Source organism: Podarcis raffonei, chromosome 6 (assembly GCF_027172205.1).
Source record: "Podarcis raffonei isolate rPodRaf1 chromosome 6, rPodRaf1.pri, whole genome shotgun sequence".
In the NCBI taxonomy this organism is placed as follows: Eukaryota; Metazoa; Chordata; class Lepidosauria; order Squamata; family Lacertidae; genus Podarcis; species Podarcis raffonei.
Window position 1 is genome coordinate 99412375 of NC_070607.1, and position 16798 is coordinate 99429172.

At 54.2% G+C, this 16798-nt stretch overlaps 1 protein-coding gene across 1 annotated transcript; it reads left to right on the forward strand.

Annotated features, from left to right (window-relative positions):
- The first annotated feature begins 378 nt into the window (after positions 1-378).
- On the forward strand, positions 379-15454 carry MMP9 (matrix metallopeptidase 9). Its single transcript, XM_053394804.1, has 13 exons — positions 379-670; positions 2965-3203; positions 4096-4244; positions 4440-4571; positions 5327-5500; positions 6522-6695; positions 7703-7876; positions 8122-8277; positions 9234-9489; positions 9961-10100; positions 11812-11962; positions 12853-12956; positions 14902-15454. The coding sequence occupies exons 1-13, from the start codon at positions 515-517 to the stop codon at positions 15009-15011; spliced, it is 2115 nt and encodes a 704-aa protein (XP_053250779.1). The 5' UTR covers positions 379-514; the 3' UTR covers positions 15012-15454.
- The last annotated feature ends 1344 nt before the right edge of the window (positions 15455-16798 follow it).

Sequence of the window (16798 nt, forward strand, 5' to 3'; positions counted from 1 at the left end):
ATCTGATGCCGATTTATTTGTTTTTATTAGCTGGCTTTTCGTCCAAGCCTTTGGGATGCAGTGGGAGGAGAAGGGCAGGATCCACTGGAGGCAAGGGGTTCAAGGACTCTTGGGCAGGGTGAGGGAGGGCACACGCCCCCCCCCACTCCCAAATGATGGGCACCTTCCAGACATTTCCTTGCCCACCCCAGAAACCACATCGCTTTTCCTCAATGGATTTCACATTTCCTGTGGGCTTAGTAAACAAACTGTTGAGACACCCCAGGAAGTGGCAAATTCCCTCCCCCTCCCCCCAAGGACTTGGCTTTGCATTTCCTCCTCTGCCCAGAAAAGAGTGAGTGACTCTTGGGGCAGAAGGTGACTCACCCCCTTCCTCTCTCCGCCTCCCCCCCCCCACATATTGCAGAATATAAATGGCCCAGGCAGAGCTCTCTGCTGCAGAAGTCGCCAGAGGCCGAGAACAGGGGCAGAGAGGCAGACAGAGAGAGAGAGTTCCTTGCCCAGCTGAGTCGCCATGGGGTCCTTCCTGGCTCCCTCCCTCTTTGGGCTGCTGACTTGGGTGTCTCTGCATTGCAGCTGCCGGGCTGCTCCCCTCCAGGACAAGGGCCCTCTGGTCATCTCCTTCCCTGGGGACGTGGTCAGGAACGCTTCGGACCGGGAGCTGGCATCTGTAAGTTCTTGAGCTTCCTGGGAGTGGAGTCTGGATCTGGGCTCTGGGCTGGGGCAATTAGTAATTCAGACAGGGCTGCCTTCCCGAGGAGTGTCCCTCAGGCTCTGCTTCTGAACGGCAGTTGCTGGAAACTGCAGGAGGGGAGAATTCTGCTCCTGGGCTCAGATCCTGGGATGCTGGACTAGATGGTCTGATCGAACTGAGAGGGTGGGAGAGTTCCGTTGGCAGAGCATCAGACTCTTAATCTCAGGCCGGGCATAAGATTCCTGCATTGCAAGGGGCTGGAATAGATGACCCTCGGGACCCCTTTCGACTCTGTAATTCTCTGATCCTTATGAGGCATTCCTGCCCCCCCCCCCAGCCAAGAGATAGACAGACTAGTCTTGGCGAGACCATGGGGCTGGTGGGATGTGGAGAAATGAGGCTCAGGACCAGTCTGGCTGAACACAGGGTGCATCATGTGAGAATATGCTGGGGAAAGGAGATGAGGAGGGCAGACTGGATCCGTGTGTGTGTATAGAAATCCCTGGTAAAGGTAAAGGGTAGAGGGATCCCTGACCATTAGGTCCAGTTGTGGCCGACTCTGGGGTTGCGGCGCTCATCTCGCTTTACTGGCCGAGGGAGCCGGCGTCCAGCTTCCGGGTCATGTGGCCAGCAGGACTAAGCCGCTTCTGGCGAACCAGAGCAGCGCACGGAAAGGCCATTTACCTTCCCACCGGAGTGGTACCTATTTATCTACTTGCACTTTGACGTGCTTTTGAACTACAAGGTTGGCAGGAGCAGGGACCGAGCAACGGGAGCTCACCCCGTCGCAGGGATTCGAACCGCCGACCTTCTGATTGGCAAGACCTAGCCTCTGCGGTTTAACCCACAGCGCCACCCGTGTCCCTTAAATCCCTGGTAGTTTTAAGCAAACTTGCCTTTCATGCATCTGGGCACCTGCACCCAGTTCCTCTTTCTTTATCAGTAATGGGGTTTCTCTGAGTCACCTGCCAGTGGCTCACCAACTGGAGTTTTTAGGGGTTACGGAGGACAGCTAGCTTCAAAGTAAATTTGAAGGTGACTCCTGCATTGCAGGGGGTTGGGCTGGATGACCCTCGGGTTCTCTTCCAGTATGGTGGTGGTGTGGAGAGCCTGTGTGGTGTAGTGGTTAAGAGCGATAGACTCGTAATCTGGTGAACCGGGTTGGCTTCCCTGCTCCTCCACCTGCAGCTGCTGGGTGACCTTGGGCCAGTCAGACTTCTCTGAAGTCTCTCAGCCCCACTCACCTCACAGAGGGTTTGTTGTGGGGGAGGAAGGGAGAGGAGATTGTGAGCCGCTTTGAGACTCCTGAAGGGGAGTGGAAGGCGGGATATCAAGTCAGTGAGCAACCTAGAGAAGGGAGGCAGGGGAGATGATCCTTGAGCACCCTCCCCACTGCTCCCAGCAAGGGCAGCTCCTTCTTACTGGGAGGGTCTTCTTCCCACACAAATGCACCCCTGCAGCCGGGCGAGGGATCCCAGAGGGGCAGCCGCTGTGCCAACCGGCTTGCTGCAGCGGAAACGACAAAGGGCATTGTGGGACCTAGGAGGCAAACAGATATGGGGTGGCAGAAGAAACTTTTCCTGGGCCACAGCCCACTTTGAATCACCCTCAAGATGCCCAAAGGGCCATCCTTACAAGATATGCATGTGTGTGTCTGGGGAGAGAGCAGTTTTAATTCTCAATGTCCAGACTAGGACAGAGGCATCGTGAGCCCCCTTGCAGACTGCTGTGGGAATTGTTTTAAATCAATCACCATTAACTAAGACAAATCTTGATGCTAGTCGCAAGCCTGTTCCTTGAGTGACCCATTCACAAGCGCAGCAGCAGCAGCAGCAGCCTCTTCCCTCACTAAGAGGGAGGGGAGCATTTTCCTAGCAATGCTCTGCCCATCGAGCATCTCCACACAGCCTGCTAGAAGTGGATGAGTTCACTATAAACAGATACAGAGTAGCTGTGATTCGTGCATTGCAGGAGGTTGGACTAGATGAGCCCTGGAGGTCCCTCCCAAGCCAAGCTATTGTATTTTAGTGTTTTGTTGGAAGCTGCCCAGAGTGGCTGGGGGGACCCAGCCAGATGGGTGGGGTATAAATAATAAATTATTATTATTATTATTATTATTATTATTATTATTATTATTATTACAAGTCTATGATTCTGTGATTCTAAGAAGTGGCCCCAGACTCTTGGCTGCTTTTGCGTGTGTGTTCCCTCTCTCTCTCTCTGCTCCCAGACAATCTCAGCTCACAGCTCTTTCCCTCCTTCTCCCCCAGCGCTACCTCCAACGCTTCGGGTACTTGCAAGACCCCAACTCGGGCTCCAGCGGCGGCCAGGTCACCCTGGACTCCGCCCTCAAGAAGATGCAGAAGCGCCTGGGCCTGCCGGAGACGGGGCGGCTGGATGCCCCGACCATGGAAGCCATCCGGGCTCCTCGCTGCGGGGTGCCGGATCTGGGCACCTTCCAGACCTTCGAGGGAAACCTCAAGTGGGACCACAATGACATCACCTACCGGTGAGTCCCGGAGGGGACCGCTCCCCCCCCCCCCCAGGGTCCTTTTCTCAGCACAGAAGGAGCGCAGAGGCAGCAGCAGGCTGGTCTCCGGCGAGGGCAGCTGCGCCTCTGCGCAGGACCTGAGCAGTTCGCCTCCTCTCTGGAAGAGCTCAGCCTGCGCAGGAAAGGGACGGAGGTCGCCCTCCTTCCTTGGTTCCCAAAGTGGGCGGTGCCACCTCGGAGGGGTGAGGGCGGGATTCCCCAGGGGGTCGCTAAGAGGCAGGGGGCGACAGGGGGCAGCGCTGGAGGTGCAAATGCCGATCCGACTTCGAGGAGCTGACCTAGCAGCCAACTCCTATGGGCCCCCTCGGCCCCCCAATAAAACATTTGCCATTCCTAGGGTGTGCATGCGCCGCGTCTTGTGCTTGGTTATGTGGGGCGGGGCTTACCTCCCCCCCCAACATTTTATTCCACTTGGCACCCTTGGAAGCTGGTATCGCTGGATTAAGTTCATGAGCAGTGGAGCTCAAAAGTTTTAACTGGTTTCGGACAAATGTTTTGAACATTTTGAACCAACGTGCAATTAAATGCTACCGTTTGGAATCTGGTTGTGTTATTTGTTTATCGATTAAATTTATAAACCGCCCTTCCTCCGAAGATCACAGGGCGGTTGACAGTATGAAATCGCAAGATACGCAACATAATAAAACAAACAAAACAACACACACTCACACCTTCGTGAGTCATGCAAACTGCAATTCTGAAATTAGGGTGGGGGGCGCTGGGGAGGAGTTTATGGAAGGGGGGGCGGGAGTTTGGGAGCCGCTGCCCTAGACGGCACCCCCAGCCCTCCTGCGATGCCGTGGCTCCCCCTTGGCGGCCGGGGGTCCTGACTTTGCTCTGCCTTCCCCAGGGTGCAGAACTACTCGCCCGACCTGGACTCCTCCATCATCGAAGACGCCTTTGCGAGGGCCTTCAAAGTGTGGAGCGACGTGACCCCCCTCACCTTCACGCGCAGGGACAGCGGGGACGTCGACATCCTCATTATGTTCGGGACAGAAGGTGAGCCCCGGCCTTGTCCCCCTGGAGAGGGGAGGGGGGCAGGGAGCAGCCAAGGACCCCAGTTCCCCATAGGGCGGTGCCTGCGGGGGTCGTGGTGGGAGCCCCGGAAGCTGCCTCCCCAGGGGCGCCTCTTGGGCCCTTGCTTGTCCTGAGCCTCGGACTTCCCCTCATGGACTTGCCTGTCTCCCCCCACAGAGCACGGGGACGGCTATCCCTTCGACGGCAAGGACGGTCTCCTGGCCCACGCCTTCCCTCCTGGCAAGGACCGCTACAGTGGGGATGCCCACTTTGACGACGACGAGTTCTGGACCCTGGGCACGGGCGTTGGTGAGTGGGCCGCTGCTTTCCCCTCGTCCCCACATAGAATTGTTGGGCCGGAAGGGGACCCCGGGGTCATCTAGACCAACCCCCTGCAGTGCAGGAGTCCAGTCAAAGGATCCCTGACCAATGGCCATCGGATGCCTGCTTAAATGTCTTTGCGGCTGTCCCCTCTGGGCTATTCATTTCAAGCTATTTATTAAGCTTGTATACCACCTTTCATCAGGGATGCGGGTGGTGCTGTGGTCTAAACCACAGAGCCTAGGACTTGCCAATCAGAAAGTCGGTGGTTCGAATCCCTGCAACAGGGTGAGCTCCCGTTGCTCAGTCCCTGGCGTTTCCATGCGCTGCTCTGGTTCACCAGAAGCGGCTTAGTCCTGCTGGCCACATGACCCGGAAGCTGTACGCCGGCTCCCTCGGCCAATAAAGCGAGATGAGCACCGCAATCCCAGTCGGTCACAACTGGACCTAATGGTCAGGGGCCCCTTTACCTTTACCTTACCCCCTTTCATGATGGAATCACAGAATTGAGTGGGAAGGGGCCACAAGGGTCCTCTGCTCCAACCCCCTGCAATCTTTTGTCTAATGCAGGACTCGAACCCACAACTTTGAGATTGCATAAAACAAATTCATGAATTTCTATACTGTACAAGATAATAACCAATATATGAATGCAGTGGGGGTTTGTATATGCTGTTATATCTCTGGGTGACTTGCCCTGTCCTGACCCGCTTCTTCCCTCGCTCCCTCCCTCGCCTGAGCAGTGGTCAAGACCCGTTTTGGGAATGCCAACGGCGCCAACTGCCACTTCCCCTTCACCTTTGAGGGCAAGTCCTACGCCACCTGCACCACTGAGGGGCGCGAGGACAACTTGCCCTGGTGCTCCACCACCGCCAACTTCGACCAGGACAAGAAGTACGGATTCTGCCCCAGTGAATGTGAGTGGCCAGGGAAAGGAGGGGGGCTGGGGTGGGGGCTGGAGGCTGCCAAGTGTGGATCTACTAGGAAGCGAATGAAGCTTCAGGGCCCCTAATCCCAGAGGGGCCCCAGGAGAGACTTCACTCCATGTTGCTTGAAAAATTGTGGGTATAGTCAGTGGCGTAGCGTGGGTTGTCAGAACCCGGGGCAAGGCAAGTAATTTGCACCCCTAACCCGTGGATTTGCGCCCCCTAACCCTAACCCCCAGATGTTGCGCCCGGTGCGGCCAGCCCCCCCTGCACCCCCCACGCTATGCCACTGGGTATAGTAGACCCAATTTGAGTCTCTCAGGTCAATTTGATTAATTTTTTGTGTGGCATATATTTCAACAATCCCAATGCTTGCGAGTCAGTAGAACAGAGGCTGTAAAAGTTGTAAACAATTCCCTTGAAGAAGATGGTTCTCTTTTTATGTGTATATATATATTTGCTTTATTGATTCCAAAAAGAAAACAGTCAATTTTTTTTTAACACATTACAAAAAAATATAATAGTTTCCTAATACGTATCTTCTATGGCGACTTCCCACCACCCCAGGAGGGGTCTTTAGTATTTTCGGTTTGTCACACTTATCTTTATCAATGAAAATACATCTTAGTTCTCTTAAGCTTCTACGATTCCCCACTTTCCCACAGAAGTCACTCAAGGCCTGCCAACAAGTTCAGATTTTTGCAGCGCTCCCTGAGATTTTATACATGTCCCATTCCCTCATAAGTCTTTGTTCAGTCCGACCCCTTCATTTCCCCGTCATCCTTGTGAATTCTGCAAACTCTTAACGGTTTCGACTGCCGCTCCAGTTTAGTCGGGGTTACAACTCCTTTCCGGTTCCTAGCTATGAGAATTCTTGCTCTGCAGACCTGGTTGCCGCTTGCAAAGGGCCCCCCCGTAACAGTTCAAGCTTTCAGGGCCCCCAAATGTAAGTCTGCCCCTCCTCCCCCCGCCTGGCCGGCTCAAGACGCTCCTTTCTCCCTGGCTTGCCTAGTGCTCTTCACCTACGGAGGCAACGCAGGCGGAGAGAAGTGTGTCTTCCCCTTCACCTTCCTGGGCAAGACCTACGACAGCTGCACCACTGAGGGGCGCAGTGATGGGTACCGCTGGTGCGCCACCACAGAGAGCTTCGACCGCGACAAGAAGTACGGATTCTGCCCCAACAGAGGTACAGGCAGTTGCATTTCCAGAAGGGTGCCGGGGGCTGGGTCTGTCTAGTATATACCCATCACTAGTCCCTAAGGGCAGGGGGCTCACTGGTTAGGGAAAGGCACTCTGGATGTGCTCAGAGGCACTCTTTCTTTCAGAGCTGAGCCAGAGAATCACAGAAGTGTAGAGTTGAAAGAGACACCCTAGGCTCATCTAGTCCAGCCCCTTGCAAGGCAGAAATCGCAGCTAAAGAATAATAAGACTCATAGGGTTGTGGAAGGGATCCAGAGAGTCCCTAAACTAGTCCAGCCCCCTGGAATGCAAGAATCAAGCCAAAATTATGTCATTCATTCATTCATTCATTCATTATTGTTTATTAAATTTCTATACGGCCCTTCATCCAAATATCACAAGGCAGTTTACAATATAAAAAGGGGGAAATGGCTAGCGGTGTAACGAACAGAAACAAGAACAAGAACACACATAGACACCAATTTAAGAGAAACTAGGTTGTTTAATTAGCCAAGGGCCTGGAAGAAGAGGAATGTTTTTGCAGCAATCGCAGCTAAAGAGCCACAGGCTCATATAAGTGGACAGGGTCCCCACAGGTCACTTTGTCGAAGGCAGAAATCACAACATTGGCCCTGACGGGTCCTGGAGCTGCTGGACCCATATCCCAGCAGGCCATGCAGGTCACACGGAACTCTCATAATAATAATTTTATTATTTATACCCAGCCCATCTGGGTGTGGGGCTGGCAAAATGGCTTGAACCCGGATCCAGCTGCCCTCAGGGCTGAGCTGTGGGGCTGCTTACGGGTCCCTTCCTGCTGTAGGGAAGGAAGGCAACCATGTCAGACAGAGAAGGGTACCTCCCTGCCCCACTGCGATGCCCCACTGCCCTCTTGCCATGAGCGACTGGTGCGCTGCTCCCGGGCGGTGGGTGCTGTGTGGAAAGCCCCACGGGAGTTGGGTGGGGGGAAGGGATCCCTGCTGGGCAGAACACTCACCGGCCACCTCCCTGCAGACACAGCCGTGATTGGCGGGAACTCCCAGGGCGAGCCCTGCGCCTTCCCCTTCACCTTCCTGGGCAAGAGCTACAGCAGCTGCACCTCCGAGGGGCGCGAGGATGGGAGACTCTGGTGCGCCACCACCAGCAACTACGACACCGAGAGGAAGTGGGGCCTCTGCCCTGACAAAGGTACCCCTGAGCCTCTGGCGCATGAGCCAGCCTGGAGAGAGCCCTGACACCAGAGGAGGCTAATGTTCTCAGGTGGTTCCGCCAGATGCCTGTGGGAGGCTGCGGGTGATTCTGATGCTGGGCCAAATGGGGGGGGGTCAGGGGACCTGCTCCTCCTCCTCCTGGTGGGGGCAGGGAGGTGAGGAGGGAGGGGCCGAGCCCTGCAACCTGCAGCCCCCACCCACAATCTCCTGCCTGCCTTCCAGGGTACAGCATCTTCCTGGTCGCTGCACACGAGTTTGGGCATTCGCTGGGCCTGGAGCATTCTGACGTGCGGGAGGCCCTGATGTACCCCATGTACACCTACCTGGCCGATTTCCACCTGCACTCGGATGACGTGGCTGGGATCCAGTCCCTCTATGGTGAGTGGGGTGCTGGGGCAGCTTTAGCTGGGGGTCCCCTGCTTAGCCAGCCAGAAGGGGGGCCAGAATGTAAAGAGAAAAAGCCTTCATGTGCCCCATAGCTCCCCATTAGTAGCTCCTCTCTTTGGAGGTCGGGAGGAATGGTGGATAAATAAATAAAACATATAGAAGAAGAAGAAGAAGAATAGTTTGGATTTGATATCCCGCCTTTCACTCCCTTTAAGGAGTCTCAAAGCGGCTAACATTCTCCTTTCCCTTCCTCCCCCACAACAAACACTCTGTGAGGTGAGTGGGGCTGAGAGACTTCAAAGAAGTATGACTGGCCCAAGGTCACCCAGCAGCTGCATGTGGAGGAGCGGAGACGCGAACCCGGTTCACCAGATTACGTGACTACCGCTCTTAACCACTACACCACACTGGCTGTATAAGATATACAGTCATACCTCGGGTTACAGAAGTTTCAGGTTGCATTTTTTCAGGTTACAGGCCGCCGAAACCCCAGAAGTACTGGAATGGGTTTCTTCTGGGTTTTGGCAGTCGTGCATTCGCAGAAGTGCTAAATCACGCATGCGCAGAAGCGGGTTGCAAACGCTGTGGGTTGCGAACATGCATCCTGCATGGATCACGTTCGCGACCCGAGCGTCCACTGTATATAACAAATGTAGGGTTGCCATGTGTCCTCTTTTTCCAGGACACGCCCTCTTTTTCAGGGATAAAATTTGAGACAAATTGCATTTATTTGCTTTGAATGTCTGTTGTAGTGTCCTCTTCTTTGCTCTTCGGAATATGGCAACCCTAAATAATGCAATCAATAAACTATACAAGACCTGTCAGGGATGCCCGGATGCCTGTTGTGGCCTGACCTTCCTCTGCCCATCACCCTGGCACCTGGGCTCTCGTGGTCTTTCTGATGGGTATACAGACCCTTGAAAATGCTTTGCCCTTCCCACTCCTAGGCAGAGGGTCAGGCGTGGAACCCACGGCGGGCACCCTCCCCACTACTCAAAGCCCCGAGGACCCTGACCAAACCACCGAGGAATACGATGATGACGGCTCCAGCACGGACGAGGATGTCACGGAGACCACCCCAGTCACAGAGGCCACCACGGTCGTGGAGACCACCTCCGCGGGCCGCGCAGGAGAGGCTTGCAAAATCCCTCAATTTGACGGGGTGAGCGAGATCAAGAAGGAACTGTACCTCTTCAAGGACGGGTGAGTGGCAGGAGGAGGGCAGTGTCCTGGGGAGGAGGGCGGTGGAGGGGAGGAATGGGGCAAAGGGCTGTGTGAGCCCGCAGAGGGGGACACGTGGGCTTTGTGCCCCTCGGCACCTCTCCACACTCAGCCAGGTAGGGAGGAAGAGAGGGCTGTTCATGAGTTCCAGCTCTGATTGGCCACTGAAAGAAAGAAAAAGAAAGAAAGAAAGAAGAGGGTGCTGGACCCTTTGGTCTGGCCCAGCAGGGCTCCTCCTCTGTTCTTAGGCTCTTATGACTAGGGCTGCCCCCCCTCTCTTCTCTTGCCAACCCCACCTACCTGCCAGACCCTCGGAGTCCACCTGCCTTCCTCTACACCTGGTCAACCCTGGTGGAGACTGGAGAGCCAGGATGGAGGCTCCCTCTTTCCTTCCTTCCCTCCCTCCCTCCCTGCTCCAGCCCCTGCTCACAGAGACCTTTCCCTCATTCCCAGGCAATACTGGAAGAAGCCAGTGTCAGGCACGGGGGCCATTGTGGGCCCCCTCCGCATCCAGGACAGCTGGCCGGCCCTCCCAGATGTGATTGATGCTGCTATCCAGGATGCACAGACAAAGAAAACCTACTTCTTCTCTGGTGAGTGGCTTCTGCATTGTGGCTGCACGTGGAAATGGGTAAAAAATGCAGGGCAAAGAAGATTTTTCGTGGGTGGGGGTGAGATATGAGTCCACACTAGCCATAAATACCAGCCCTGAGAGACCTACATATACATTTCTGAGTGTGACATGGGTGGCGCTGTGGGTTAAACCACAGAGCCTAGGACTTGCCGATCAGGTCGGCGGTTCGAATCCCCACGACGGGGTGAGCTCCCGTTGCTCGGTCCCTGCTCCTGCCCACCTAGCAGTTCGAAAGCAGCTCAAAGTGCAAGCAGATAAATAGGTACTGCTCTGGCGGGAAGGTAAACGGCGTTTCCGTGCGCTACTCTGGTTCACCAGAAGCGGCTTAGTCATGCTGGCCACATGGCCCGGAAGCTGTACGCCGGCTCCCTCGGCCAATAAAGCGAGATGAGCGTCGCAACCCCAGAGTCGGCCACGACTGGACCTAATGGTCAGGGGTCCCTTTACCTTTACCTTACATTTCTGAGCACAATTCAGTGTTGGTGCTGACCTTTAAAGCCCCAAGGGGCCTCGGACCAGTATACCTGAAGGAGTGTCTCCACTCCCATTGTTCAGCCTGGACACTGAAGTCCAGCTCCGAGGCCCTTCTGGCGGTTCCCTCCCTGCAAGAAGTGAGGTTGCAGGGAACCAGGCAGAGGGCCCTCCCATCAGACTATCTGATTTTTAGAAGATATCTGAAGGCAGCCCTGTTTAGGGAAGCTTTTAATGTTTGATGTTTTTATTGTGTTTTTAATATTCTATTGGGAACTGCCCCAGAGTGGCTAGGGAAACCCAGCCAGATGGGCAGGGTATAAATAATAAATTATTATTATTATTATTATTATTATTATTATTATTATTATTATGCATAGCTCCATGCTCAGAAGCTGCCCACAACCCCTGTGGCTGCTTCAGAGAACGTGCTGAAGCCCACAAGGGACACCTCGAAAACTCTTGATTGTTGGTGCCCCCAAGGCAGAGTGGCCTCTTCTCACCTGACTGAAGATTCCTGCTAGCAGGACAAGTCTGAGGGTCATGTTGGATGGATTTAGATGACTGGGAGAGGACATTTTATCTAGAAATGAACCTTCCTCTTTCTCACCTTGTGTGAGAATGCAAATATCTATTTCAGCAGAGCTAAAATCACCACCCCTGCGCAGCTTATCTCTGGAAGCTATTAGGACAAGGTTGCATAATCTTCTAGAAAAATTATAATTTCCAAGGATGCTTTAGGCAGACTCGGGTTATCTTCTCCCTTTTTATTTTCCCCTCTTAATAAAGAAATCACTTTCAGACAAATAAGTAAACAATAAAAAGCTGAGGTTTACGCACATTGAGGTCTTGCCAGGCAGCAGACACCGTGATGAAAATCAGGGTGGCAATAATCCTTAAACATTGTAAACACCCACAGTCCAGTTCAAAATGGAGATTGCTTTCTGGAGGAGAGCAAAGAAATGTATTCATCGTAGGTCGGAAAAAGAGTGTGCAGTGACAGGAAGAAACAGACATTACGTCTCTCTCTCGTTCTCCTTCCTGCCACAGAGGAGACGGCCTCATACGGTCCCCTGCCTGGGACTCTCTAGCCAAGCTGCCCTCTGTGACGGGGTTGCAGGTCCTCCCACAGATCCATGGGATGGACACCTGCTGGGGGGTGAACAAGGAAAGTTGCAAAAGCTGTTTCTCCTCCGCAGGTCGGCGCTTCTGGGTGTACCAAGGGGCGAGAGTCTTGGGACCGCGGAACATTGAGAAGCTGGGCATCCCGGGTGACGTGCCGAAGATTGTGGGGGCCCTGCAGGAGAAGCCGGGCAAAATCCTTATCTTCAGTGGGGAGCACTTCTGGAGGTACCAAGGATCCTGGGGGGCAGAGAAGGCAGGGGAGAGAAAGCAGAAGGGAGGTACCTGGTCTGACCTCTGCCTGCAAGCCCCCCTCTCTCCCTGGTCACAGTGGGCCAGGATCAGAGAGCAGCAGGGGCTGGTGGAGAACATGGAATGGGAAGGTCCCCCAAAGGTCATCTAGTTCAGCCCCCTGCAGGAATCACAGCTCTTGACCTCAGAAAGTCCATCCTAATGTTTAGTGGGAATCTCCTTTCTTGTCATTTGAATCCATTTATTTGAGTTGTACCATCTGGAGCAGGAGAAGACAAGCTTGCTCTCTCTTCCATGCGACAGCACTTGGGCTATGTGAAAATGGCTGTCCTATCACCTCTCAGAGTCCTCTTCCTGGGGCTTAACTCCCCCCAACTCCCCCCCCCACTGTTCCTCAGAAGGTCTCCAGACCCCTGATCATCAGAGAGAGGCCAGCTCTTCTCCAGGACCACCAGTCCTGTAGCTTGACTTGGCCAAGGAGGAATCGCCCCTTCTCAGCTCTGACTCGATGGGCGCAACAGCTGGTTGCTTGTCTGCCAGGCCCAGAACATGGAGAAGGGGAAACTGCCTGCCCCATAGCTGCCCCCATGGCATGAGCAGCCCCACCTGACAAGCGCTCCTCCACAGCACCCTTCTCCCTGCCGCTGAATCAATCATCTCCAAAGCCAGCGACAAATAGGGACGCCTCATTTCTGGCCTCAACACGGGTCAACCTTGAGGCATCAGGCGTCCTCCTGCCCCCTGGGACTGAAAGGGCACCGTGCCCACCCCAGCACTGACCAGACTGAGAAGAGGGCATAGGGGGAGGAGGAGGCCTGGGGTGGACCATGGGGAAAGCCTTCCTCAGTCTTGCTTTCCTCCTCCAGGCTGGATGTGAAATCCGAGCGAGCGGATAAAGGCTCTCCTCACTACACAGACAGCCTCTTTCCTGGGGTCCCACTGGACTCTGAGAATATCTTCCACTTTAAAGGTAAGGAGGGTGAAGAGGGGCAGGGGTGGGCTTAGAATGCATGTGACCTGGGGGGGGGAGCACTGCCAGGAGGGGATTCAAACTAATCCACCACCCCACTTCCCAGACTGTGCTCTGCGGAGCTTGTCTTGGTGTCCCTGCTCAGAGGCTGAGATGCTCTGTCTCTCTTGACCAGGAGTAGGCAACCTAAGGCCCGGGGGCCAGATGCGGCCCAGTCGCCTTCTCAGTTTGGCCTGCAGATGGTCTGGGAATCGGCGTGTTTTTACATGAGTAAAATGTGTCCTTTTATTTAAAATGCATCTCGTGAGTTTTTTTGTGGGGCATAGGAATTCATTCATATTTCCCCCAAAAAATATAGTCTGGCCCCCCACAAGGTCTGAGGGACGGTGGACCGGCCCACGGCTGAAAAAGGTTACGGACCCCTGTTCTTGACCTTATGTAGACTCTGGCCTTAATGGCCTTGCAGGATCAATGCTCAGAGCAAACTTTTATGCTCTAGGCCTAAAGAAGGCCAGCTGCTGGAGTCTCCTTGCTGGGATTTCTGTAGGCAGCCATGGGGCAGGTGGGTCTGGCCAGACTTGAAGCAGAATCCTAGCACTGGGGGAGGGAGGGGGATGAAATTCATGCTCCCCACCAGGTGTTATTTGTTCTGTGGTGGAAGGCATAGAGGTGCCCGTGGCAAATATCTGTATGTTTGACCCTGAAAGGTACTGTATTTTTCGCCCCATAGGACGCACCGGCTCATAGGACGCATCAAGTTTTTTGGGGGGAAATAAAAAAAAAATTATTTCCCCCCCCCCCAGGCGCTTGTGGGGCCGGCAGTGGGAAGAAGCGCCTTGAGATCAGGTCCGGGGACAGCGGGGAGACGCGCTGCGCCTCCCCACTGTCCCCGGAGCTTGTGGGGCTGGCGGTGGGGCTCTCCAGGCTTCAGCGAAAGCCTGCATTCGCCCCATAGGACGCACACACATTTCCCCTTCATTTTTGGAGGGGAAAAAGTGCGTCCTATAGGGCGAAAAATATGGTAAATATCAGCTCTGGGGTGGGGGGTGCCATTAACATGGGGTGGGTAGGGGAAGGGTAGAGCTCACCCTCCAAGCGCTCTGTCCCCAGTGGGACGGTGCTGTGGTCTAAACCACTGAGCCTCTTGGGCTTGCCAATCAGAAGGTTGGCAGTTCGAATCCGCATGATGGGGTGAGCTCCCGTTGCTCAGTCCCAGCTCCTGCCCACCTAGCAGTTCGAAAGCACGTCAAAGTGCAAGTAGATGAATAGGTACAGCTCCGGCGGGAAGGTAAACGGCATTTCCGTGCGCTGCTCTGGTTTGCCAGAAGCGGCTTAGTCCGGCTGGCCACATGACCTGGAAAGCCGTCTGTGGACAAACGCCGGCTCCCTTGGCCTGAAAGTGAGATGAACGCTGCAACCCCATAGTCACCTTGGACTGGACTTAACCGTCCAGGGGTCCTTTACCTTTTTTACCTTTTACCCCAGTCAGATTCAGAGCTTCCCCTTGACCCCTTGCCCATTTATTCATTATTCATAAAATTTAAACTCTGCTTGATTGTAAAAGAAACCTCAAAGCGGTTTATGAAGATAAAGCAATGACACTGTCAATAAGAAAAACCAAGAGTGATATTTAAGACTCTGGGAAAGTTAAAATAGCAATAGGCTAAAAGACAGATTAACTCTCGCATTGACTTTCTCAACATCTGGGCAGGTGCAGAAAACAACATAGATCCTGCCTGATTTCAGTGGGCAAGGGACACTGCCACGCGTGGCTTTCTTAAAGTTGCAGGTGTGAGACTGGCTCTCCTGTCTCTTCCTGGGGCTCCTCCCCTCCAGAGGCCCTTCCCAGCTGCCCCTCCTTGGGTAGCCTCGGGCATTCTGCCTCCTTTGCTGGTGACTTTGGCACTCCTTTGATAACCGTCCCCCCTTTCCTTCCTGCTTCCAGGGAAATACCACTTCTGCCGGGGACCGTTCTGCTGGCGGATGACCCCACGGTACCAGGTGGACAGAGTGGGCTACCTGAAGTACGATGTCCTGAAGTGCCCGGAAGAGTAAGCTTGCCAGAGGGCTGCTGGGACCCTCCTCTGCCTGCGGTGGGACTTTAGGGCAGTTGCTCATGCAGCTTTGTCGCCCCGGCCTGGACCAGCAGATCAACCTGGGAGGCTGTGCCCAGGAGATGCTGGTGCCCTGCTCGACTGCCACCCAAAGAGGACTCTCCAGCCACCCTGTGCCACTCCCGGGGCTCGCGGACCTCCTGCCAGCCTGAGCCAGGTGCCTTGCAAAAGTCTCGCCGGGTGCAGGCAGCTGGGCTGCTGGCACAGAGAGGGTCCCTGCCTGTTGTGTGTGTGTGTGTTGCTTGGTCATGGACTTGTGGCAAAGACCACCCCCCCGGGGAAGAGAAGGAGGGTGCTTTCAACCCTCCCACTGCCTCTGCCTACACTGCCTCCTGTGGGACCTCCAGCATCTTGCACTTTCTGAATAAATGAAATCCTGCCCCACCTGGAGCCTCTTGTCTGCTTATGAAGTGGTACAGAGGGTGGGATTTGGGGGGGCTGGGGGGCTGGAAGGGGCTCTGGACATCTGGGAAGCAACACTAGCTCAGTGCTGCAAATGCTGCTAGCCAGCAGCTCTCCTGGTCCCACCCTTTATTTATAACCCCTTGCAGAGCATTTCCTATCAGAAGGAGGGCGAGTGCCCTGCTTGCTTGCCTCAGCTTCCAGTTCTGTGGGCTGGTAGCAAAGAGCTGCCTTCTGCTAACTGACATGGTGTGTAAATAAATCATAGAAGCATAGAATGGTAGAGTTGTAAGGGACTCCCGAGGGTTGTCCAATTCCAACCCGCTGCAATGCAGGAATCTCAGCTGAAGCGTCCATGACAGATGGCCACCCAACCTCTGCTTCGAAATCCCCAAGGAAGGAGAGTCTGCTCCCCTGTCAAACAGCTCTTGCTGTAAGGAAGTTCTTCCTGATATTTAGTCAGACTCTCTTTCCTTTCCTTTGAACCTGTCAGTTTGGGTCAGGAGAAAACCTTCTTGCTCCCTCTTCCATGTGGCAGCCCTTCAGATATCTGGAAACCGCAATCGTATCTCCTCTTTTCCTTCTGAGCATCTGCTTGGCCTCTGTGAGAACAGGACTAAAGGAGTCTTTGGCCGGATCCAGCAGCCCCCACCCTTTCCAGAATATATTGTATCGCTTTTTCTCATATAATAAACATAATTTAAAATACAATAAGCAACAGTGGCAGCAGCCAGTCCATCATTTGTGGGGGGAAAGTGTAACCAGCTTAAAATTAGAACCATTACTTAGAACAAGTTTATGATCCCTATTAAAGCCTCTAATCCAATAAGTCTCTCCCGATGCTTCTGTGGGTCGGAGGCGGCTGTCTCAATTGATCGTCTCATCTCATCCAGGAGATGAATGGATGCCAGGCATTGTAAAAGGATGGATCGTTTAGAAACAGCAAGAGGCTGGCATTCTGCAACTGATCTGTCCATAGGCTCAGGGCAGGCTCAGGTGTGCTCTGTCGCTCTGGCCAGCAGGACCTAAGGAGAGTCCTTTATCCTGCAGAAACCCATCTCCACAGGGCACGGGGCCTTTCCTGCAAAGGCAGCTGCCTCACCTCAATTTCTCGCCTAAGAAACATGCAATGCTTCACCCAACCATTTGTTGTTGTTTAGTCGTTTACTCGTGTCCGACTTTTTGTGACCCCCTGGACCAGAACACGCCAGGCCCTCCTGTCTTCCACTGCCTCCCGCAGTTTGGTCAGACTCATGTTCATAGCTTCGAAGACACTATCCAACCATCTCGTCCTCTGTCGTCCCCTTCTCCTTGCGCCCTCCATCT

Coding starts and splice junctions, on each gene's coding strand:
- MMP9 (XM_053394804.1), top strand. CDS start 515: ATGGGGTCCTTCCTGGCTCCCTCCCTCTTTGGGCTGCTGACTTGGGTG. Junction 3,204..4,095: donor CACAATGACATCACCTACCG/GTGAGTCCCGGA, acceptor TGCCTTCCCCAG/GGTGCAGAACTACTCGCCCG. Junction 8,278..9,233: donor TGGGATCCAGTCCCTCTATG/GTGAGTGGGGTG, acceptor TCCCACTCCTAG/GCAGAGGGTCAGGCGTGGAA.